General features: G+C 46.8%; 2 protein-coding genes across 2 annotated transcripts in view; both read right to left on the bottom strand.

Annotated features, from left to right (window-relative positions):
- LOC135831064 (endoplasmic reticulum transmembrane helix translocase-like) overlaps positions 1–25000 on the bottom strand; it is a 37230-nt gene that overhangs the window by 3527 nt on the left and 8703 nt on the right. Inside the window, exons 6-25 of the mRNA XM_065343316.1 lie at positions 20135–20204; positions 19382–19488; positions 18831–18960; positions 18619–18674; positions 18236–18362; positions 17455–17592; positions 16767–16890; positions 16294–16451; positions 15459–15634; positions 14812–14922; positions 8870–8995; positions 8340–8448; positions 7784–7908; positions 6755–6859; positions 5294–5390; positions 3310–3386; positions 2818–2949; positions 2462–2576; positions 1846–1981; positions 161–221 (exon numbers count right to left, since the gene is read on the bottom strand). Coding sequence (XP_065199388.1) covers positions 161–221; positions 1846–1981; positions 2462–2576; positions 2818–2949; positions 3310–3386; positions 5294–5390; positions 6755–6859; positions 7784–7908; positions 8340–8448; positions 8870–8995; positions 14812–14922; positions 15459–15634; positions 16294–16451; positions 16767–16890; positions 17455–17592; positions 18236–18362; positions 18619–18674; positions 18831–18960; positions 19382–19488; positions 20135–20204 — 2280 coding nt within the window. The remainder of the gene's footprint in view (positions 1–160; positions 222–1845; positions 1982–2461; positions 2577–2817; positions 2950–3309; positions 3387–5293; positions 5391–6754; positions 6860–7783; positions 7909–8339; positions 8449–8869; positions 8996–14811; positions 14923–15458; positions 15635–16293; positions 16452–16766; positions 16891–17454; positions 17593–18235; positions 18363–18618; positions 18675–18830; positions 18961–19381; positions 19489–20134; positions 20205–25000) is intronic.
- On the bottom strand, positions 10033–14489 carry LOC135831065 (uncharacterized). The gene is made up of 2 exons (XM_065343317.1): positions 10964–14489; positions 10033–10663 (listed from the first exon to the last, which is right to left on the bottom strand). Exon 1 carries the CDS (start codon positions 14258–14260, stop codon positions 10967–10969), a length of 3294 nt encoding a protein of 1097 aa, XP_065199389.1. The 5' UTR covers positions 14261–14489; the 3' UTR covers positions 10033–10663; positions 10964–10966.

Genomic DNA, 25000 nt, shown 5'->3' on the forward strand with positions numbered 1-25000 from the left:
AAAGCAGAGAACCATTGGCATAAGATATCGCTACACAAATGTTTCCACCTGGAATGACATCACTAGGCGTAACATTTTAAGCTATCCAAATAGCGTTACATTGGCATGAATAGAAAGCGATCTCCAGATGAAGAAACGAAGCAGACACAGCGTTGCTTACCTTGGATCTAGAAATGAACAAGAAGCAACCGGCTAGCAGCATTCCTTGCAGGGTGGCTTGGCTGCAAACAAACAACAAACACAAACAGGACGCGGGAACAACCTATGATCACAAGTGCATCGACTACAGTGCATTTCAAAACTATAGACGCGTAGGGTTTTTGAAATATTTCAAATTTGGCTGGAACTTTTTGAGAATAGTTTTCGGAATATTGCTCAGGATCGCTCCACAATTACTCTCATATAGTTTCTAAAGGATTGGATAACAGACGCCCAATTTGGAAAAATTTATGCACAAAGTGATCACAGATTTTATGTGGTATAGATGCTGGCATAACGGTTTTTGCCTAGGTACGCGTCTATAGTTTTGAAATGGACTGTACAGTACAGGGCACAACTACAATGCAGACATGCGGAGCTGGGCATGTGAAGTTGAAGCAGTGCAATGCATTGTCCACACACAGCATTGCAGGAAGCACGCTTCACTCAAGTCCATCATGACAGTACACTTTGTAGGCGCTCTTCAGGAAGCAAAACCGATGCCATGCAATTTGTACTTCAGGTGCACGTCTTATCCGAGTCCATACTGAGCGATTTTCTCCGTATCTCGGAAGTTCAAAGCAATGTCTCGACAGTTCCTAGACGCTTTCTAATCTTCTCGTCGCTCCTTGTAAATAGCCCAATGATTTGCAGCCGGCACAAAACTCTAATAAACATGTTCACAATATCTCGGATAAAAAAATGAAAAAATTCACGGTTCCAGCCGAGTTTTCCGCATCCGTAGGAATGCCACCACCCTCTAGGATCAAGGCGCAGATGCAGCGCCTAAACGGTGGGAGGTGAGTAGATCAAACCCACCACAAAGTGGTCAAAGACCGAAATCCCATAACACATCCATTTTACCCTCGTTATCACGGATCAGCTAGTTTTGAAATGCACTATAAAGAAGTACAGAATTTTCAGCAATACTGGCCGACGTGCTAAGTAGTTTGCGAGCCCAAAACTTTCATCCACTGGGAAAAAAATCTACGCAACAGCCCTGAAATGATGCGGCGCTTATTTCAGACAGGCAGTAATAAAAGACTGGCGCTAAATTCCGAAAACACGGTACTAAGTAAGTACTACCGTCAAGCCACGTTAGGACGAACTTCAAGGCACTGAACAAGTTTGTTTGTCTTATCCGGAGTTCTTCTTATCCAGGTCTGACAAAAGAATGATAATTATGGCTATCATATGGATTGTATTAATGAGAAGGTGCATGCTGTGGCACATGTAAAGCATTTTTTCATAACGTAACCCAGCAACAGGTAAGTACAATGTGCAATGAATTCATGACAGCATGTCCTCTGCCTTGTAACATCTAACATGTTTTGCTAGTACAAGAGGCCTCGACTATCGGAAAAAAAACTACAGCCAGCGCAACCACGGGGACCGAACGTTCGTACTACACGCTGATTTTGTTCAAATAATGCTTGAAATTAGTTCGTCTTCACGGAAGTTCGCCGAACAGGAGTTCGTCGTAAACGAGTAATTTTGACTTGATGCGATGCCTGGCCAACCATAGGATTGGCCCTAGTTCGTACTAATGGAAAGGTCGCTTTATCAGTGTTCGTACTAACGAGGTTTGACTGTATTATAATTATAGTGCAGACGGTGTTAAGGCTGTGCTAGGCAGCATCCATTTACCTGTCAGAGAACTTGAGACCGTCCATGAACAGAACACTCTGGGTGTAGGCCAGGATTAAAGCATTGAGTGCCAGAATCTTGAACATCTGCAACGTTGTCACCAGCGTGCAGCGCCCTTGCTTGAGAATATGCTCAACTTCACACATGACAAGTACACACGCACAACACACACACACACACACACACACACACACACACACACACACACACACACACACACACACACACACAATGCACAGAACAAACACACACAATAAACAAACACACACACCAAACACACACACACACACACACCAAACACACACACACACACACACACACACACGTACAGAAAAACACACACATCAAGTCATGTGTACAATAAATGAATGTGTCTACATTCTAATCAGTTGCACTGTAACGATTGCAGCATGCACGGACAGTTACTGTCACTTAGAAAGATATGATATAATGTACATGATGAGCAGCAGTGTACAGGCACAGGTACAGGTACGGTGTTCCAAAGCACACAGGGTGGGCAATGCTTCCAAGCAAAGGGTGGTACACTATAGTAAGATATGGCCGTACTACAGAGATTGTGATGATCAACCACTGCACTACATTGTAAGGCACTTACTACTGATTGGGGAGTTGTACTTGGATGTGAACGGAGATGCAATGGATGCATCGCCTAACTTCACAACAGTCTGCTGGTCCATCTCATCGACCTTCTTCATCAATTCACTTAGTTTCTGAATAAGGAAATAAGACCAGACACAGGAAACTTCAACTGAGCATGCAAGAGAAAGCGGCCAGTCTATAATTCTTGAATGTGCGTGCTGCACTCAACAACATTATGGTATAGAGTCTTGATGGTGTGTACAGAAGACTATACCGTACACCCTAACCAGTCTTACACGGTTAAAGGTATAGGAACGTGACAGAAATGTGAAAATCACAGGCATGCACATACACTGCTGCAAAGAAAATCACCTTCTGCCTTTCAGCATTTCTATCAAGGGGCGCTGCAGACGCTGCTGCTGAGTCACCTCTAAGCGCTCGGCGAGATACAATGCGGGTTGGGACAGGGCGATTGTCTGCTGCAGCAGTCCTGCCATCGTCTCCCTGTAAAGCAAACAGAATGCAAAGGAAGCAGTGAAACAATTAAACCACAGAGTGCTGCGGCAGTCAAGCAGTTATTTATACTTGTAGCTTCCTATCTTCACATCTCTCTCTCTCTCTCTCTCTCTCTCTCTCTCTCTCTCTCTCTCTCTCTCTCCCTCGCACGCGCACACTCACACACGCACACACACACACACACACACACACACACACACACACACACACACACACACACACACACACATACACACACACACACATACACACACACACACACACACACACACACACACACACACACACACACACATACACACCGTGTTTCATCCACAGTACATTCAAAACTGGCTGGCTAATACCTACCTGTGGTGGATCAACACTACTTTCAGCAACCTTCTTCTTGGATTTGGATGGCACAGGATTGGCAAGCAGTGCAACACCTGAAACAATACAACACACACACACAATGCATACACTACTGCTGAGCACTGGGTCAAGCAAGAGTCCGTAACTCCCACCCCCATCCAACACTGTGTAAGTCTGCATTGGGTTGTGTTGCAGCAAAATCCAAATACTAATCATTCAAAGGCTGGAAGGTACCTGTTCAGTTGCGATCTGCTTTCTCTTCCTCTCCAGTTGTGATCAATACCATTGCGGTCATACGGTCTGTTCTCTGTGCTTTGACCTTAGCTCCTGGCATCATACTGTATCCATAATAGATGTGCTCCGCTTGGGTGCACCTCGATGCCTCATGTAATATCACATTTGTGCAGCGGGCTCCGATGTAGGTTCCGCTGGCGTCAGTTTCGCTGAGCCAGCTTTGCATAGTGGAGATTTCCGGTTGTGTTCTTGTGCGTGCGGCATGAGGTTTCTAGCTGTACCCTTTTGTTTGCTTGCGCTGTAATGCATTGTCAGAGTTGTATTAGTAGTTCTTGGAATGAAAGAGTCGGTTCTACTCAGGCTGTGTTTACATGAGAATTTTCAACCCGGGTCGAGTTCAGCCCGGGTTGAAAGTCTGTACGATAGACAAAAGAGGTGAGCGTTTACATGAAGACAGTTGACCCGGGTCAAATACTGATATGCCGCCAAAAGTCCACTTCTACAGTCCTGTATGGTCACGTGAATCCGTTCGCGCGAAATTTGCATCTGCAGTGCTGTTCAAACCTGGCGCGAGATACGCATAGAAGTACGTTTGTACGATTTTCTTGACCCGGGTTGATTTCAACCCTCCCCTTGGGGGGAGGGTTGAAATCAACCCGGGGCGAAATTTCAACCCGGGGCGAGCGCAATGCGTCATGTAAACGCGCCATTCACTTTGTGTACATGACGGGTTGAAATCTGACCCGGGTCGAACTCAACCCGGGTTGAAACGCTTCATGTAAACACAGCCTTAGTCTTGGGAATATACAGTCTTCTGCGCCAGTGAGTGCCCGTGACAGAACAGTACTGTTACTAATTTCCACAGTGGAAATTGGGTGTAACTGCTCGTTGATTACTTCACCAACACCAACCAGAACCCGCAGCAGACGTGCATGCACTCGTTGAGTGTCCATGATAACAGTTAAGGTATCCAGTGCAGAACACACAAACACACAAACACACACACACACACACACACACATACACACACATATACACACACACACATATACACACACACACATGCACACACACACACATGCACACACACACACACACACACACACACACACACACACACACACACACACACACACACACACACACACACACACACACACACCATGTACCATGTATACGCCCGTCGCAAGAGAAGCACGCACATCTGCAAATGCACTGGATATTGCACCCACAGATTTTCTCTTTATAGCAACGATAGCGGATCTGATTCTGACTGAATCAGATCAAGACAAGCGCCAGATAACTGTCCAATCCACACGACTGGCGAAGCCATGTGAATCGACCCCCAATGCACACCTGGTCTACACCACACGGAGTACATCGGAATAGGACGGCCAAGACAGTTACCTATGCACACCCTACACTTGCTGGGGTAACCAGGATAGACAGCACGCTGCTTTGATAAAAGCAGACACTAGATGCACTGGTACCTTGAAGTGAAATTGGAGTTATTTTACCAACCAGCCTCGGCAACTGGGTACTGGGAACCCAGGGCCAACAGAGGTACCAACAACCTCAGCCATGAAAGCTATATAGTAACGACACACTGGATTGTGGAGCACACACACACACACGCACGCACACACGCACTTACACACACACACACACACACACACACACACACACACACACACACACACACACACACACACACACTCACACACACATAAAGTGAAGGAGAACTCACCGACATTGGCATGCTTCAGGGCTCCTACATCATTTGTACCATCCCCGCACATCAAGGTTGTGAAGCCCTGGTCCTTCAGCGTGGTGATCACCAATTCCTAACCGTCCATGAGGAAACAACACACATCAAAAACATAACGTAATGAAACACAACAGTTAGACCCGGTAAGACAACAGAGATCGAAGGGACCGGAGTACACGCAACAGTTAGACCCAGTAAGACAACAGAGATCGAAGGGACCGCAGTACACGCAACAGTTAGACCCGGTAAAGACAACAGAGATCGAAGGGACCGGAGTACACGCATCCAGCCAGCAAACAGAACATCACGCACATCATTTAGTCAAGTGTTTTCGCGCACACACACGCACACGCACGCACATACACACACACACACACACCCAGTGCACAATGTAAGACCCGCATGCTGGCATTGACAGCTAGAGTAGGCCAAGAGTGTCACAAGACAACACCATCAAGGGACCAGCAGCAACACTAGGCCTGCAGCAGATAGTCAGAGCAGCCCGGATTTCAGCAAATTCCACTCTGATCAGCAGAGTAACAAAACAGCGCATTGCTGTGCAGCTGGAGAGCATTTATTGCGTGCAGCCTGACAGGGTAGAGTGGTGTGAAAGAGGTTGAAACATCAAACCGTTCTTTACCAGTACAGTGTGCATCGTGTAATGCTAAAACTGTGCCTACCTGTGTCTAACTGTGTACACTGATGTGGCAGCACTGTCACTATCACTTGCTTCTTTTCTACATGCTGAGTGTGAACAACATTGTTATTCTTAGTACCAAATGGGTGCACAGTCACCACTAAGTCAAGTCCACAGACTCCTTCCAGGGAAAGCAGAACACCTACATTTGCACCTGTTTTGCACTGTTCATTTCACGCACTCCTGCACACTATAGCATTTTGCGACCAGTTCACAACACCACAATCGTACAAGTGCTTGGTAAAATTACGACCGTCACTAAAATAGCGACTAATTGCTATTTTCCACACGTTGTCACAGGTCACTTTCAGCACTTGTAGCACTACCCAGCACCCAAGCCCAGATACGTACGCATCAACAGCATGCGCCTGCATCACACAGCTAGTACTGCTGGAGAAGCAGCGGCGACGGCTCCCAGGGAAGTGGGTAAGCAAGGTGTCTGTCTATAAAGTGCCATGCCCGTGCAACCTCTAACAGCAAAGGACGTGCAAGGGTGTGAGAAAAATAGGCCTATTCATAGTCATAGAGCCTCTTGTATGGGCAAAAGGCCTATTGACGAGTCTGATAATCCATTAGTTTTGCATTTCCTGTGCATGTGTCAACATGAACAGCTGGTCTGTATTAGCAAACAACATTCTTCAGTACTATTGTACTTCTCAAGAGTCAAGACGTGCAAGTGAATAATGTTGGCTTGGACAAAGGGAAGATGTTCAGTTATTATGAGCAAGAAGAGAAACACGCACCTTTTGCTTGGGTGCCACTCGTGCAAACACAGATACATGCGGCAAGATGTCCTCTAATAGAGTACCCCGCCTGCGGCCTTTCAGAGTCTGGAGGTGAGAAATTGCCTGAACGGAATACAAGAACAATGACATTGAAACGTATCATGGCCATACAAGAGACCGCGCGCAACAAAACACGCGCATGACTTAGATGTTACGGCTTCGAGTAACGGAAGCTCATGTTAACTTTTGACGGTGTTTGCCCAGGAAAGATCTCCACAATCAAAACTACATTCATAGTCATCACCGTGTGTGAAGCACAGCAATTTATGGCACCTGCGTACTGTCATACAATGACCGTGTGCGTGCATGATTGACGAAACCCACTTCTCATAGAAAAACTTGAAAAGTTCCCGCTTTCACGCAAGATTCCTATGAATGGATTTTGAAAATAATTTTGCCCTTGCCTTTTTCCGACCAAAGCTATGGAACTTCATAGTGCACCACCTATCCTGCTGACTGCCAAATGCTTCCTGGATGGGAATGTGAAATCAGTTCTGAACCATTGCTCATTTACGAGAGCCCTCTCATTATTATTCTTGTTTGTTTTCTAGTTTTTCTCCTCAATCCTGATGATGGCTGAGATCTTGTAATTTGCAGCGAAGAGACCACTTGAAGATGGTGTGTGTAAGGTTTTTCATGGTTTTTATTGGCTTGCTGAGACCTTGAACAACTTGTGCTTAGAGTGACACCGGGTTCAGTAAGACTGTACATGTACCGATTTCTACATTTCACAAAGTTTGTTCCAGCAAAGAGCTGTAACAAGAGCAAGCGATGTACCTCCTATAGGACCTCATTTCCGTCATTCAATAGATTTATATCATCACAACTGATCCTTCTCCTACCTGTCAAACAGCAATGCATGCAATGAACTACAACTACAAGAACAGATTGTAAGCACTAGTATCCTCCAGTGGCCATCGCAAGCACTTTGCAATGGCTGCTCGGACTACACATGGCTTATTATAAGCAATACCTATGCATGCTTACAGGGCCAGTCAGACACAACTGGTGTGTGTCCATCAGCTGAGAAATACCCTTGGCAGGCAGCACATCATCAGCAGGTGCCGGTTCTCCACCCAGACCTTGCCACTGCCAGCTGGTATTCTTCTCATCTGCATGATCAGCAAACAAGACATTGTAGACATGGAATCTTGCCCTCTTTGCACTTCGGAACATCATACTGAGGCATGCAAAATAATTCTCAACCACAAATGTTGCTCAATGGTGATTGCACTAAGCATGAAGCGCAGAGTTGCAACGAATTCGCCTTAACCTGTTCCACTGGTGTACTGTGTAACCACAAATCTAACAGCAGCAGCAGCAGCAGTAGCGGCAGTAGTGGCAGCAGCAGCAGTGGCAGTTGCAGCAGCAACGGCAGCAGTCGCGACAGCAGTCGCGACAGCAGTAGCAGCGACAGCAGCAGCAGCAGCAACGGCAGCAGCAGCGACAGCAGCAGCAGCAGCGGCAGTGGCAGCAGCAGAAGTCAGGGTTTGTAAAGCACAGCCAGCACAGTGCACGAATACCTGGACTAGCTTTACTCTACCTGAGGAGGAGGTCTGTTCAACCAATTGCAGCATGGGCCGTGTGACAATGGACAACTGCTGGGCGACATAACATGCTGTCAGTGGATTGTCGCCCGTGATCATGTTGACCTACGGAAGACATACAGACAGAGACAGAGACCACAAACACACATTGACTTCAAGAATTAAAGATGAAGTCAAACACAATTCTGTGACAGGAAGGGCAAGAGAGTCCACATTGTAGATAACACAGAGTACAAGAGACAAATAATTGTTTTAGCATTCACCAGTGGGTACAAGAGTGCTGGTCAATAAATTACGACTTCTCACTTGAGAATGGTGCTACGAGTAGAATGCTGCGCATGTGAACAACTACTGAAATAAGCTGGATTGCACTGCTACAGGGCATAATGGTCTGCTTGGCCACGGGGCACTAGAAAAGCGACAGTGGTCGGCCTTCACTCGCCAGCAAGGCAGGACAGTAACATACGCAACTAGGCACCCATACAGAATCAAGCTATTAGAGTAACAGATAAAAAGTATCTCTTACGTGATGAGAGGATTTTCTAATGGACTTGATAACAGCCTTCGAGTCAGGCTTCAGTGGGCACGACACAACCAGGAATCCACCAAACACCAGGTCACTTTCAGCCTCTTCTCTCTTCATTTCACGAATCTGTACAGCCACACACGCAAGCATGTAGAAAGCACGGAGGTGGCAGTGTTATGAATTAGGGACACGGCCAGGTGACAGTAGCATCTAAATCAGAACACCACAAAACTAAAAAAAAAAGTTGCCATCTTCTTCCTGCAACACACGCGTACTACAGTTATGGACTTTAGGTTATGTTGTGCTGGCATGGTACTGGACTGTACTACACTTAGGTTGCATTTGTTTGGTCATTCTGGAATCGGAATGGAATGCAGTCAGTCACCATCATGGAATCAGAATGAGGGTATCAAACTACTGGTAACCAGTCCTGGGTATCCCTTGTTTAGGGAACACTTGACATTGTCTGGTCGCCAAGGTGATCATGGTGATCCGTAGCTGCGCGTAGGCCCGCGTAGCCGCCTTGCCGGCCTCGGCCCTTTTACCTCGGCAGACCGCACCGGAAAAAAGATGACGACGCTGTTTTGGTGAATATTTTCTTCGCGCTCGACGGTCTGTGCGCCAAATTCAAAAAAAGTCGAAAGCCTTTTCTTCTTTCTCGAGTGATCCTTGGTGATTTTTCAAGCTTCTTCGCAGTGTTCAACACCCAATGGCTCAGGAGAAGAAAAGTCGAAAAAGTGTAGTCACTGGCCTCGTTTCAAGTGACAGCAGGAGAAGAAATTTCCTTTCAAAACGGAAGAATGGACTCCTAAAAAAGGTAAGTTGAATGCACATCGCAATTCTGAACTTGCGCAATTTGTCATGAAGACTTCGCTTCATTTGTGTTCTGCAGGCCGCAGAGTTGCATGTTGGAAGTGGAGCCAAGGTTTTGGTCGTGGTGGTCGCTCCTTCTGGAGTTCGACACACGTACAGCTCGCATCCTGTGGACGAGATTTTGCCCTCAACCAGCTCAAGTGTCACAACAGCAAGAGCTGACCCAGTGGCATGCTCTGCAAGAAGCAGTTCATATCCCACCGCGATGAACACCCCAGATTCCACCACGAGCCCCACTGAAGAATGAAAATAAAATTGGACTGCTGGTCCTTCAAACATCACCTGTTGGATACTTGTTGTGTGCAAACACCATAGTCTGGTATCAATTCACCTCAGAATGTCAACATTGAAATAATAATGTATGCGTCATCAGAAATTGACACTTTCTGGACAACAGAACAATGCTAGTAGTCAACAAACATCACACTGAACCACTATGAATAGGAGCACTGGTTTGCACCACATGTACATGCACCTCAGTGTCTCAAATGGAAATAGAGGAAATAGCCGTGATCATGGTGATAGCCGGGCCATGATGCAGAACCACTTGGGGCCGTCAGATTAATTTTCCTGGACCGAGCCAGCCGGGAAAAAACCCTCGCGCTGACGGACGCAGTAGTGAGGGAAAAAACCGGGTGTATATCCCCAACGGCGACATAGGAGTAACGGATAAGACCACGGCGAGGTAGCCATGACCCTTGTTCGAGGTACAGCGTCTCTGCACTGGAGTCTCCCACTGCTTGAGCCAGCTGCTCAATGAAGTGGAAAGTATATAAATGGAGAAGACATGGTGTCAATAAGAAGTGTAGCGCTCGCACTTGACAATGCAGAGTGTGTGGCATGACGCAAAATGCACATTGAAGAACTACGGAAGCCAGGACCAGCCCTCCCTTGGCGAGTACACCGACTGTGAAGCAGTCTCTGCAAGGAAAGTGCACACACAAAAACAACACAGAAAGCTACTTGAGCAAAATACTGCTCATCCATGCATACTATGGACACAATCAGACTGCATTCGAGCGAGGCAAACATCTTTTCTTTGCATGTTGGAACACTGTACAAGACACATAAAGACACACATGTCTACTAACTGAAATAAATTTATTGCACAGAAAAGTCAATATGAGTGTGTCCGAATGTACCTTTGAATAGACAAAAGCACATAAACCGCACACCAATGGATGAAAGTGGCGAAAGAAATGCAAGGCACAAAGCACTCACCACTCATGGAGGCATATCATCAGCTGCATTGCCGCCGTCAGCCATGCACAAAACCATATCCCGCATCTGGCGCACGACCTTCAACACTGCTGGCTGGGTGGAAGCCTGCTCCAGTTCATCGCACAATGCAGAGGCAGCATTGTTGTCGGGCGCGAGATGTAGTAGCTGCTGGAATTCTTTCCTGAGGGAAGCCATAGTCCGTCTCGTATCACTTCCGTGTTTCTCGGCCTCTTCGGTGGTCAGAAAGTGTGGTGGCTGAGACTGCCTGGACAGCGGATAGGCACCATCTCCAAATAATGTCGCTAGCTGCTTCCGTCTGGCTTTACCCACAGCAGTGAGGTTCACAGCATCCGGCACCAATTCCTCACCAGGACTGAAGGATTGCAGTGGTCTTGAAAACGCTAGCTCACCATTGGGAACCAACATTGTTCTCAGACGCGCACGCCACACCAGAAGTTCCTTAGCATAACCGGGACGGGCTCTCGATTCCGACTTTGGATCTGGCAGCTGTAGGGCACTGAATACTTTGGAGCGGAGCTTCATGAGCTGCTCATGGTTACGGATCACCCGGCGCCACATGTTTGAGTCTTTCTCCCCTGACACCCATGACTTCACATTGGCATTTAGCTCTTCGACGATAGCATCAAGTGCCTGGTGGAGGTCACCCTTTCCTGACCTGCTGAGGAAGAGAGTGCTGTCAATGAGACTTCGCAAATCTGTTGAGAGCGAGAGGCGACGGACTTCCTCGGACATGTCAATCACTTGATATGTTGTGTGATTCCTCGCATGCAGCAATGGAGAGAGAACTCTGCGAGACTCAATGAACAGTGGTACGTCGTTGTGCCGTGCTCCCCGCCGAAGCATGAATAGTGGAAAGCAGTACTGAGTGCACAGCTCCAGCAGCCAGGAATACGTATGATTGTTGGTGAACTGCTTGCACCAAACGAAGAAACCCTCTGCTGAAGGGGTGTTGCTGCCAGATTCCTGGGCGAGTACATATGGCCGCAGAAGTTCGTCAAAGCAGCCATCCGTGAAACGGCTCAGCTCATCGTATGTGCGGTGGTGGTCTTTGGCTTTGAAGGCCCAATCCAATTGCTTAGGAGAAGTATATCCCTGGCTAATAGCGAACTCCTTATAGGCAAATGGCCACAGAGACTTGACAATGCACTGGATGATGTTCATCTCCCAGTGCAAGCCACCTGAAATGGGTAGTACCCAATCAAACTCCCCATCAGGAATGTTTGTTGGGGGCATCAATTCACCCTTCTCAACCAGATCATCTAAAAACTTCCTCAGCCTCTCACGTAACGTACTCATGTTCCCTGTTACACCCAAGCCCCTTGTACTGCATGCACTCTTCAGGTCAGCCTTCGACATTGAGTCGACATGCAATATTCCTGCTTCATGGTTAGCCAATTTGGCTGCATCACGCCTTGCCTCCTCCATCACAGTCAATATGAGGGAGTACGGCAAGCCGTCACACACAACAGTGAGCCATTCCCTCACCCCCTCGTCACCTACACATTGTTTTACCCTTGCACGCTTCCCAACATCGCGCAATACAATGCGAACAGCTTCATGGGAGTTGGGGTTGACAAAAATGGGCTCTAGAAACCCAACATCTGCCGGGGACACAAGGGGCACATCTTCACCACTGGTCTTTGAGGACACTCTGGTTAACGAAACACCGGTACTGCTGTCCACATGCGGTACATACACAAACTCGGTGCCTGACTTTAGTGTGCCTGGCTTGGTGACTTTGATGTGCTCGGTCGACACCACTGATTTGCCTTGGTCAGCTTGCAATGCCTGCCTAACATTTACCCTGCATGTCGCATTGGGACACAAATGCAGCCTGCGCTCCATCTGTGTGCAACATTTAGGGCAGATCAGGTACCGTCTTTCTCGTTCCAATGATGCAAGATGGCTATCAACTGGGTCAGCTGATAGCCTCTGCTCAGACACAAGAGCTTCAATCCTTTTGTTCATGAAACTCAGCAAGTGTGGCTTAATCAAAGATTCTTGATCAAGAGGATCCGGTACCTGATCTATTGCACATTGAATCTCAGTGACAGTTGGAAATTTCCAATTTCGGAAATGGAAATCTCCCTTTTCTTGGGAAGGAACATGGGAATGACGGGCATAGACAACATTGGTCAGAACCTCATACGTGGAACGATTGCTGCCACGGGAGAGGTACGACTTAAGTTGTCGTTGCTCATTGTCAAACCCAACACTCACGAACCCTTCAGGAACTTGCAGCTCGCTACCACCCAACCCAGCCAACCAATCTTTCACGAGCTTATAACTCCCCCCCGACCCTAGGTGACCAAAAATGTCGAGGGTTGTCTTGCTTTGGGTGATGCTGTACACTATCGCCTGGAGCAAAACATGGAATTCTGCACAGTAATTCAAGTTAGCAGCAGCATAGAGAGACTCCATGGCTTGCGCTTGAAGAACTGTGCGGCGGTCGGCAACGGAGAAGTCAAGTGTAAACGTGCTGGAGGTCATGCCCGTCACAAACGTCTCAACAAACTTGTTGTAGGGTTTGTTGCTGAACTGACCCGTCGGGATGGACAGCAAGTTCTGCAATGATCTACTTGACTTTGCTGACTCAACAGCACTCAACACATCTGCTTTGAACTGCGGCTGCTCAGCCACACACAGCCTACGTAGCAAGTCCAAGCGACCTTCCGAGGTGCTCAGAAGCGAACCTACACTTTCCTTTTTCATACTAATTATTTCCTTCTCAAGTAATTCAATTTTGCTATCCTTCTGCAAATGCATCTTCGACAATGCAGCCAACGCACAGTTTTTGGCCACCAACACTCTCTCTAAACGCTTCAAAGAATCAACATTTTCAACATTATCAACATTTTCAACATAATCAACCGGTACTTCGTTTGAGGCTGAGGAGGTTTCTCGGGACTGGCTGAAGACAGGGGGAAAAGAATCATCTACATCATCGCAGGAGCTTACCTCTGGGAGAGCCTGAGGAACATCTTCGCTGGCATCTACCATGTCTACAGAGTCCCCATAGCTATCGCCCCTCCGAGGCTCGTACAGAGGGTGGTTGGTGATTAAATCCTTCAAGTCAGCCAGTCGTCCGCAGCTCCTACAAATTGCAGATACGTCTCGTCCAGAGAGCGCTGACAACACTGCCAGAATACACTTGCGAACCCGAACATCCTTGGAGCTATGCCGAGGCGATTCCCACTCATCGTGGAAGGGATTCTTGCACGCAAACTGGTATTGAGAACCTCCAGAGTGTCTCTTCTTCGTGGATATCTTGCCCATGATGACAAAATGTTGAAAATGCAAAACGGGCTTCTTCTCGTCGCTTCTCTCTCGAGAACGACATGGCAGAGTTCAATTTTTTTTCGGGCAAAACCTCCATAAACCCCTACAGGCCAGGCTAAAACACTGTCCAACCTCCGCACTTTTGGGGTTACCTCCGCAAAGTTACCTAAAGAGGGACTGATATTTCAAGGCAAATCGAAATTGTGCCACATCTCTTTCAATGAGAACAGAGGCCTTCGCAGCGCATCCATCTTCCTCTTTTCGGGCCGCGGGCGCACGGCGGGCGCACGGCGCGATTTGACCGTGCGTACTTGTCAATCTCCATATCAACGCCTGAGTTTTCGTGTAAAAACCGAATGTTCCCTGAACAAGGGATTCCCTCGACTGGTAACGCGGGGCCCCATCCACTAAGGAATCTGGCAAGAGCTTTGCACAACTCCGGAAAAGAAAACCGTATGCGGCGTTGGCTCCTAAGAGTCCTACTACCATACAGACTTTCAACTCTGGCTAATAGAAATTCTCACGTGAACACAGCCTGACTGACTGACCTGTTGAGTGCTGGGCTCCGAGATGTGCTTGTAGCCCAAGGCCAGAACACGCGAACCACACAAGGAGAAGTGCTTGTGGACGGCGTCAAAGTGAGAAGGCAGCTCAGCAAACTAGACCAGTGCAGGGAACGAAGAAAGGACACAGCGTACAGACAGCAATAGAGATCAAGACAAAACAATGCACAGGGTGATGAATACAGAAGATCTGTATGTGCACACACAGTGACATTATCATGCAGTGTTGTTCTATTGATTGAGATATTATCATGCAGGGGAGTCGCACACGCTGCTGCAGTCACTACGGTATTGGCTGCACCACTCTTTGCCCAGGTAACCCGCCCCGGGAATCAATAAAATGCACTGTTATTTGGGCTCTTGATTTTGGGAAAAAAAACTCCAGCGGACCCCCTCACCAGGAGTAAACTCTACGTCTGATGGTTGACCGCACCGCCCTGAAATACCTTGTGACGCCCCATGTGACCTCACCATAGGCATAAGCAGTGAACGTACTGTACTGCACTGTACTACAACTGATACGCATGCTATACAGATGCGCGCAAGACAAATCATATTTAAACACATAAAACCCTTTGAATTTATTGAAATTCCCTACGAGTTTGTTTTCTGAAACTTGGCATGTAACCTACCCTGGGACGTAGCACCTCGGCAGCTCCTTTGACAGTTATCAAGTAGGATGTTCCCATTGTACCCTGGACCTGAGTGGAGACAATTGCCGACATTCTCTTCAGCGTGCTGTTGAAGTGGAAGCGGTGCAGGATGCGAACGGTCTGCTTCTTGCCGTGTCTCGATGCCACCGTATCACCTGATGATCAACGTGCAGCGACGACCAAACAAACACGCACAGCCGTATAGAAAAACGGACATGAGCTCTCAAAAACTGAAGTTCGGAAGAAAATAACTAATGCTGTAAAGTATACAACACCTGCAAAATGGCTCGTAGACAACAAATGTACACAGTGCATTGACCATTGCAAGCTGGTTTGGAAGTACTACAGTCCATTTCAAAACTATAACTTTGTGCATAATTTTTTCCAAATTGGGCGTCTGTTATCCAATCGTTTAGAAACTATAATGAGAGTAAGTGTGGAGCGGTCCTGAGCAATATTCCGAAAACTATTCTCAAAAAGGTCAAGCCAAATTTGAAATATTTCACAAACCCTACGCGTCTATAGTTTTGAAATGGACTGTAGTACAACACATCCCACTGGAGGCGAGATTCGTACCCTTGTTTTGGTCCTAAAGTGGAGTTGTGTAGAGTTTCCACTAACTTTGAGAAAGGCTCCAATACCCGGAAGCTGCTCTGGTCTCAACTTTGACGAGAAAACAAGCATCAGTCAGCTGATAAGATGCATGAAAAAAGTCACAACACAAATATGGTCAGCCGGAAATGAACATTCACGGTATGGCTCCTGCTCACAAAGACGTTGCTGACCACAACACACAGCGGAGAGCAAGGATTACCTTTAGACAAATGCCAGTCAATAGCGGACAGGACAGATTTCTCCAGGGGATCACCGACCATGGCATCTTCGAGTTGAGCTAGTGAGTGGCAAGAAGCTAGCACTTGCTGAGTGGTCGGCTCACAGGAAGCAACTGGCGATAGCTTACTGATGTTCTCACTGTAAGGGTCAGCGGGTGAAAGCAGCACAAACAAATTATGCACACACAGCCACACACAGGCATGCTTGCCCAGCAAGACACTCGCCAGCTGCCATAGTACTTACTGCAACTAACAACCTAGTACATTCTATGCAACAAACAACTATCCCGGCAATGTAGCCTACCCAGCATAGAGGTCAAGCACAACAGAATAAGAACCTTCCCATATATTTTGAAGTACCTCTCACTAGCACAAGTTAATTTAACGATACACCATTATGTATCAATCTCTCTGTCACTGTCTGTCTGTCTGTCCCTTCTAAATTTCTGTATACCTGTCCATGCCAGCAATGCCATCCACGACCAGTTCATCAGAGGTCAGTGTGCCAGTCTTGTCAAAGCAGCAGTAGTCCACCTTGCCAGCAAAGGGGATCCTGAATGGCTCGGTGCAGAATACTCCTGCATGCACGGCGATGGCAACCAAAAAAGAAACGAAGAATTAGGATTAAAAAAATACAAGACAAGCACCAACCGTCCAACTTTGAAATAGCACCAACATTTCCATAGAATTCACCCATAAAGTCTATGATGTCAACACGAAACCCAAGCAAACTGGAGCAGAGCTACGCGGATTTCCCAAAGAGCAGGGGAAAGGAGCCTTTGCGAAATTTCTTATATAAACTCGCACTCAGCACACCGCCCACATAGACATAAGCATCTGCTACAACGCAGTCACAACAGCCACAGCAACAGAAAACAGGGAGCTAAGCAAGCGAATGCAACATAGACTCTGCAGTGCATTGAGTTTAAAAAATGTTTATTTTTCGGGGGGGGGGGGGGAGGGAATGCTGCTATAAGACACTGATATCTCACATCACATCATAACAATGATGAAACAAAATAATAGGAGACAGAGAATAAGGTCCAGGAAGCAAGTTCCAATTAGCGAGTAGCATCAACATCTCCCCTGGTTTTATCAGACTTGTACAGAACTGTCGGTGTACAAGTGCAAGTGCAACTCACCGAGTTTCACGAGGGCTATGAGAGACGTGTTGACAGCCAGCGATAACTCAATAGGCAGTTCTGGAGGCACTACTGATGTCAGGATGAGAGTACACTCCAGGAAGAGCTTGTAACGGTTACGATCAGGATCGGCAGAACCTGAAAAGCACGCCATGAGAAGAAACGACGGGGGTGAAATGTTTGATACAAAGACTGAGAGAAGGATGGACCGAGATAATTTACAAACCACATTGTACATGTTTGTGCATGTACTTCGAAGTATTAAAATACATGCACAAAATAAAGAAGGGGTCGTTCGTAAATATAGAAAAATTAAAAAATCCGTCCTCGTGCAAACTTTTCTCGGACCCACCCACCCACCCACCCACCCACTACACCCTCCATTTTGTCCTATTATTTTTTTGATTGTCCCCATGCCCAGTTAGAATATGAGTACTCCTGACCCCAGATTCACTGGCTGCATGGACTGCATGACTGTACCCGGGTCAAGTAGATCTACTGACGCCCATGTCACATGTGCCTCCTACAACTACACCTTGGTACATGACTGACTTTGTTGGGCGTTTGCAACAATCCATCCTACAGCACAGTGTGCAACAAGTGTATGGAAAATCAAAAAGTTAAATTTTGCGAGCGCTCTTGACCACCCACGGCCACCCCTTTTTGCATGACGGGTTTTTTTATTTTTCGAAAAATTATGGACAGGAAAAAATGGCAGCTGATGATGCGCAGCCTAGAGTCTAAATAATCTGAAGCTCAAGTCAATCTGTTGCAACCCTACCTTGCACCCAAACATACGAAGATGCTGCAACCGCAAAGACCATCAGAAACATGATGAAGGCAAAAGTCTCCAGGTTGTTGGCAGTCACCCGCTTCACGCTGTATAGGATGGTTCTGAGCAGCTTTCCCTGTGCACAAACACACAGTTATGCACGCACACAATCTCAAGCATACAGAGTACAGACAGTATGGTGATGTTGCAGCATAATGCAGGCAGTGCAGGTGCGTAAACACAACAACTTGCACACACACAATGCAGACCACCGGTTTGCACATGTTCAGTACAGTACAAGACAGCACTGGGCACATATCTGAGGATTGCCAAAGCAGATCTCCTTCGATATGTGAAACGATGCATACCAGTTTGCACAAAGTATCTCTTACCTGGGACGTGTGAAATCCAGTACGCAGCACATATCCCAAGCATCCATTGTCAGAAGCTGAGCACAAATAAAGCATGTATAAAAGACAGGAATAAGAACACACAAGAAAGAGAAAAGTACAGTATTTATATGTGAACTGCGTGCAACTTCCTCATCATGATGCCTTCACGAGCTCACAAAGAATATGGATGTTATTAAATAGTATTGCCTTACGTCGAATGCTACCGGAGGACTTGGGCGGTGGGGTGTGCTGCACGACCTTGGTCCCTCCGAAGATCACGTGCAGCCTGCCATGAGTGTTGATGTCAAACACTGGGTTGTCGCTGACACCATCCATCGGCTCCTAAACACCAACAAACACATCGACATACCACCGACCTGCGGGTTTGAGATAGGAGCAATGCTACACTATACAAGTGCCTCAATGCAAAAGTGACAAGTGCTTATTGGCTGAAAGTAGTAAAGTAAATATGAAACGCAGATTGCTGCTGGACTTTGGGGGAGCAGGTGTGAGGGGACAGCTGGCTAAAAGGTTCTGCTGGTGCAGCAGACTGGTCACTGTTTTTATTCCTTGCCAAGAGAATATTACTCATCTTGTAAGCAAGTGAATGCACGTGTGCGCGCGCGCACACACACACACACACACACACATACACGCACACGAGCGCACACACACGCGCACACACACGCGCACACATACACACACACACACACACACGCGCGCGCGCGCACACACACACACATCTATGTAAAGACACACTGACCTTCATCTGTGGCACAGATTCACCCGTCAGCATCGCTTCGTCCACAATACAAGAGCCGCGCATCAGCAGCACATCACACGGAACTACAAAATCTCCAGTTGAGCGGCCTGGCAGAGCACGGTACACAGCATCCAATAAGAAATCAGCAAAATAAGATTGCATGCAATCGAGCAAACTACCAGCTTTACATAATACAATAGGGTGACATAGTGTTACTGATACGCGAACATGCGTGTGCCAAACACTTGAATACTCGTGCCTGTACTTGCACGGGACTTCAGCAAGGGCTTGAAACGGAAAAGAGCTGCTATCCGCGCTAACATGCACATTATGAACAGATTAGCACGGGTCGTCTACAGATGGTCCTTGTGTCCTATCAATTCCGTACCATTGCTTAGCCACTGGTGACCGACTAGAAATGTAGGTGGATACACACGTATTGCTAACTGTATGACATGCATTGACTCCGATCCTCGTGGGGCTGGCACGCATGGCCCTTCTTCAGAGAGTACGCGAGTGCGCAAATGTACCACTCATTGCTCGCCAAACTACACTAAATACTGCGCAGCGGACACCAGACTTCCAGGCGCCAACAGGCACCAACCTATTAGCATTGCACAGGCACCTGTACTCGGCATTCTGACCAGCAAAACCCAGCGTGTAAACTGTGAAAAGGCACATGGCACATGAAGTGGGTGCTTTGTAACACGTCACAAAAGTGCACACGCACACACAAGTACTGGTGGCACATACCAATAGAGAGTAAGTCACCCGGCACAAGCCCATCACTAGAAATGGTTTTCCACTTGCCACCTCGGAAGACCTGGACAAAAAAACAACGACGACGACAACAACAACAGCAGCAGCAGCAGCAGCAGAAGTGTCAACGAATACCAACATCAACAACAGGATTCACACAGCAACGTTAGTAAAGTGCTCGTGTCCATTCAAATCACTGACTTGACGGCTATAGAAAAGAAAGGCAGCGCATTGCAAAAAAAGCAGCCAACTAGCCACGCTGGCATATCTTTAAAATTAACGCGATGCTGCCCGCACAGTCTATGCTACATGCAAACAGCAGTCACAGCACGCCAGCTCAGGTGATGCTAATCTCCAAAGGTAAGAATAAGAAGCAGGCAAGATACAACATAATTATACTAGCAACCCGGACTGTTCGTTCTGCTTGAGAAGTGAGCTGCGCGAAAACAAGGTCCAAAATCCATGTACAAATCTGAACAACAGCCGGTCCACGGATGCTCTCTCGCTCATTAGTGCCAAGATTGATGTCAAGCAAACCGGCCGTCTGACTGGCAGAGGTCTCAGACCCCGATAGATGTCCATATCTATAAGGTAACGTGTGTGTTTGGGTGCAGTCTGACGATTTATTGACTTCAAGACTTGCAGGCAATCCATGGCGCTGCACTGGAGAGGGTAGCGATGCGCAAAACCAGAGGTATATTTTATAGCGGGCAGCCACAACGTAACGTTGAGGACAAGAACGGGGACCACATTTGCACACGTACGAAGTAATGCTCATGAGGTTCAGGCCAGGCGCCTGCAGAAAGCCCACACTGGCTACAGAGTTAGAAGGCAATTCAAGAAGACTGAAGTGTCTACAAGATGAAAAGAGAACGTGGGTCTGCTGCCATGGTGTGGCTCGCTGACATGGTGTGGCTCTGCTGACATGGTGTGGCTCTGCTGACATGGTGTGGCTCGCTGGTCTGCTGACATGGTGTGGCTCGCTGGTCTGCTGACATGGTGTGGCTCGCTGGTCTGCTGACATGATGTGGCTCGCTGGTCTGCTGACATGGTGTGGCTCGCTGACCTGGTATAGCTCCTTGCACTAAAGGAACGCTTTTCAGAATGCAAGTTTCTTCTCCAAAAGCATGGGCCAGCATCCAGCTCTCGGTGTAACTCCGATTATGCTTGCTCGTTATTACTGATTCTGGCAAGCTGTGTGTCGTCTGGATATGCAGGTGTCTGCCACGGTTAAGTCTTCTTTTCCTTCGTCCATCCTTTCATTTCCCAGACAACGCACGAGCAAGACCAAGTTGAATGCAATTAGGAAAGAAGATTCACGAAGATATACCCCACTGATTCCGGCAAGCTGTGTGTCGTCTGGATATGCAGTTGTTCGCAACGGTTAAGTCTTCTTTTCCTTCATCCATCCTTTCATTTTCCAGACAACGCATGAGCAAGACCAAGTTGAATGCAATTAGGAAAGAAGATTCACGAAGATATACCCCACTGATTCTGGCAAGCTGTGTGTCGTCTGGATATGCAGTTGTTTGCAACGGTTAAGTCTTCTTTTCCTTCATCTATCCTTTCATTTTCCAGACAACGCACGAGCAAGACCAAGTTGAATGCAATTAGGGAAGAAGATTACCGAAGATATACCCCACTGATTCTGGCAAGCTGTGTGTCGTCTGGATATGCAGTTGTTCGCAACGGCTAAGTTTTATTTTCCTTTGTCCATCCTTTCATTTTCCAGACAACGCACGAGCAAGACTTAGCTGAATGCAATTAGGGAAGAAGATTCACGAAGATATACCCCACTGATTCTGGCAAGCTGTGTGTCGTCTGGATATGCAGTTGTTCGCAACGGTTAAGTCTTCTTTTCCTTCATCTATCCTTTCATTTCCCAGACAACGCACGAGCAAGACCAAGTTGAATGCAATTAGGGAAGAAGATTACCGAAGATATACCCCACTGATTCTGGCAAGCTGTGTGTCGTCTGGATATGCAGTTGTTCGCAACGGCTAAGTCTTATTTTCCTTTGTCCATCCTTTCATTTTCCAGACAACGCACGAGCAAGACTTAGCTGAATGCAATTAGGGAAGAAGATTCACGAAGATATACCCCACTGATTCTGGCAAGCTGTGTGTCGTCTGGATATGCAGTTGTTCGCAAGGGTAAGTCTTCTTTTCCTTCATTCGTACTTTCACTTTCCAGACAACGTACAGGCAAGACCAAGCTGAATGCAGTTAGGAAAGAAGATTATCGAAGATGCAATCGGCTGCTTCTGACAAGCTGTGTGCCCTCTGGAAGTGCAGTTGTTCGCCACGGTCAACGGTCCTTTTCTGCTTCGTTCGTCCTTTCATCTTCCTGGCCACGGATATAGTACAAACGGCTCTCATGTTCAGGCCAGTTGTTACGTACCTGCCCGTGCACATAACAGAAGGCAGCGTTTGTGATGCAGCCACTGGCATCATTGAACTGCCTTCTAGGACCGTGGGAATCGGTGTGTTTTGACCTCTGCTCTAGTTTTCCTTTGCTGGATCTGAGGTACGGAGTAAGTTACCTGTAAGCCTACTTTTTTCGTCAATGGCACAGGTTGCAGTTTGCAGCATGGATATGGGGAATGGCACTGCGCAGCATGCAACTAACTTGCATGGGAAAATACTCAGAACTCCGCAATTCACAATACCAGCAGGGGCAAACACTGCCATTAACCCTCATCCACTCACTAATTTATAGACAATTCAAGTTCTCCGCCCACACACCGCCCATACCCGTAGTATTTGTTCATAACTGGGGTTACCGTGTCCAAATAGGATAATGTCGGACTTTTTTTGGAGAGCTGCTCACCTAAAGGGGGCATTTGAATTTTCTCTAGCATCTCGTGGATTTCGTTGACAGATGCGTTAAGCCCATGGATCCTTCCATGAGTGACATGCGAATTGTAACTATTATTATAATTAACGCAATAAATAGAGTAAGCTGTGCACTCAGTACAAACACCATTAGCAAATCTTGTTTTCATGTATAGTATCTTGTTCCTTGAACGTTTTAATTTTGATTTGCCAGTAATCCTTCTGATGAGATGGCCACGAAAACGTTCAAGGAACAAGATACTATACATGAAAACAAGTGTTGCTAATGGTGGTTGTACTGAGTGCACAGCTTACTCCATTTATTGCGTTAATTACATTTTTATCTCCACGTAAGCTTTTTAATTATTATTATTATTATTATTATTCAAAGGATCAGTCGGGGAAGTGAACTGCCTGAAAAGAGAAAAAAAACGCCAGACCCACCAGGACTCGAACCTGGGACCCTGCTTGTCATGAGCAATGCTCTAACCACTGAGCTATGGGACCAGGCTGAACCTAGAAACCTAGTTTTTTTTTTTCTCTTTTCAGGCAGTTCACTTCCCCGACTGATCCTTTGAATTTGAAGTTCTCCCATCCTTTCCAAATTATTATTATTATTATTATTATTATATCTCGGAGAAATATATTATCCAGGAAGTCGAAGAAACTGGAATAAGTTAGGGACAGGTCTCGAAGAATTCAGAGATCTTTCGCACATGCACAGCGCCAAAGGGGCCGGGATCTTGAGTGCCTCAAGTGTAGTACACATGTGTAGCACCAAAGGCCACTCACGATCTTGACTTGAGTGACTTGAATGCAGTACACATGCGTAGCACCACGCGGGACCACTCACGATCTTGACTTGAGTGACTCGAATGCAGTACACATGCGTAGCACCAAAGGGGCCACTCACGATCTTGACTTGAGTGGCTCCAATGCAGTACACATGCGTAGCACCAAAGGGGCCACTCACGATCTTGACTTGAGTGACTCCAATGCAGTACACATGCGTAGCACCAAAGGGGGCACTCACGATCTTGACTTGAGAGACTGGAATGCAGTACGCACTGTGCGCAAGGGGAAAGGGGTAAGCCGTGCGCTCACGATCCAACACATGGCTTTTCGCAGCAGTTCGCATGCCCGGACCGAAGAATGCAGGAATCTCAAAGTTTCGACCGCCTTTGAAATTCGAAGAGTTTTGGAGAATCTCTCAAAATTCAGGGAGCATATTAGAACACTTCTCCAACTTTTCACAGCATCTCAAACTTTTCCGAGAGGATATAAGGCCACACGTTTTTATTTCTATGTTTCTCGTCACCTGAAAATCTAAAAACGTATGCGAGAGGTGGAAAAAAATAAAAAATGACCGAAAAATAAAAAAAGTTCATTAGACCTTTGTTCACACTAAAATCTACCAATACACTATGCAAAATAGCATCCATAGTTAGCAACTACTAGTAGTACATGTATGTGGTAGGAAGTAGTACATGTATGTGGTAGGAGCTTATGTCACAATCTGTGCATGTGCAGCTAGATTGCGCACAAAATGCCATCCCTGCATCAAGTGTCGCGCAGGCCAGGCCACATTATGTACATGTTCATGAGTGTGCTGGTCACCACATGCACAGTCACTGCAGCACAGTTTTTTTTCTTTTTTTCTTCCAGACTCCTGAATCGTATGCGCGCGGGTGACGAGAAACATAGAAATAAAAACGTGTGGCCTAAGAACACACGTTAGTTAAAACCAGTCCTATCACTTTACACTGTGAATGATAAAGGGCAGTAGAATATCGTCTCCAACTTGTCACAGCCAATCGAACTTTCCCGAGGGGAGATAAGAACGGACGCTAAGACCTACAACTCTAGATTGTGAACTAACAAATCATACTACAAGTAGTTGCAAGCTTGGTCCTGTGTGATGAGTGGCTAGTGCAACACTCAATGCAGGAAAATCCCTGAGCCATGTTTGGCTAATACTGCTCTATCAGTATAATAAGTGCTTCGCGGCACTGCTGCTCGATTATTT

Source organism: Sycon ciliatum, chromosome 1, assembly GCF_964019385.1.
Source record: "Sycon ciliatum chromosome 1, ocSycCili1.1, whole genome shotgun sequence".
In the NCBI taxonomy this organism is placed as follows: Eukaryota; Metazoa; Porifera; class Calcarea; order Leucosolenida; family Sycettidae; genus Sycon; species Sycon ciliatum.

Excerpts from the sequence above, each read along its gene's own strand:
- LOC135831065 (XM_065343317.1), bottom strand. The coding sequence starts at position 14,260 with ATGGGCAAGATATCCACGAAGAAGAGACACTCTGGAGGTTCTCAATAC.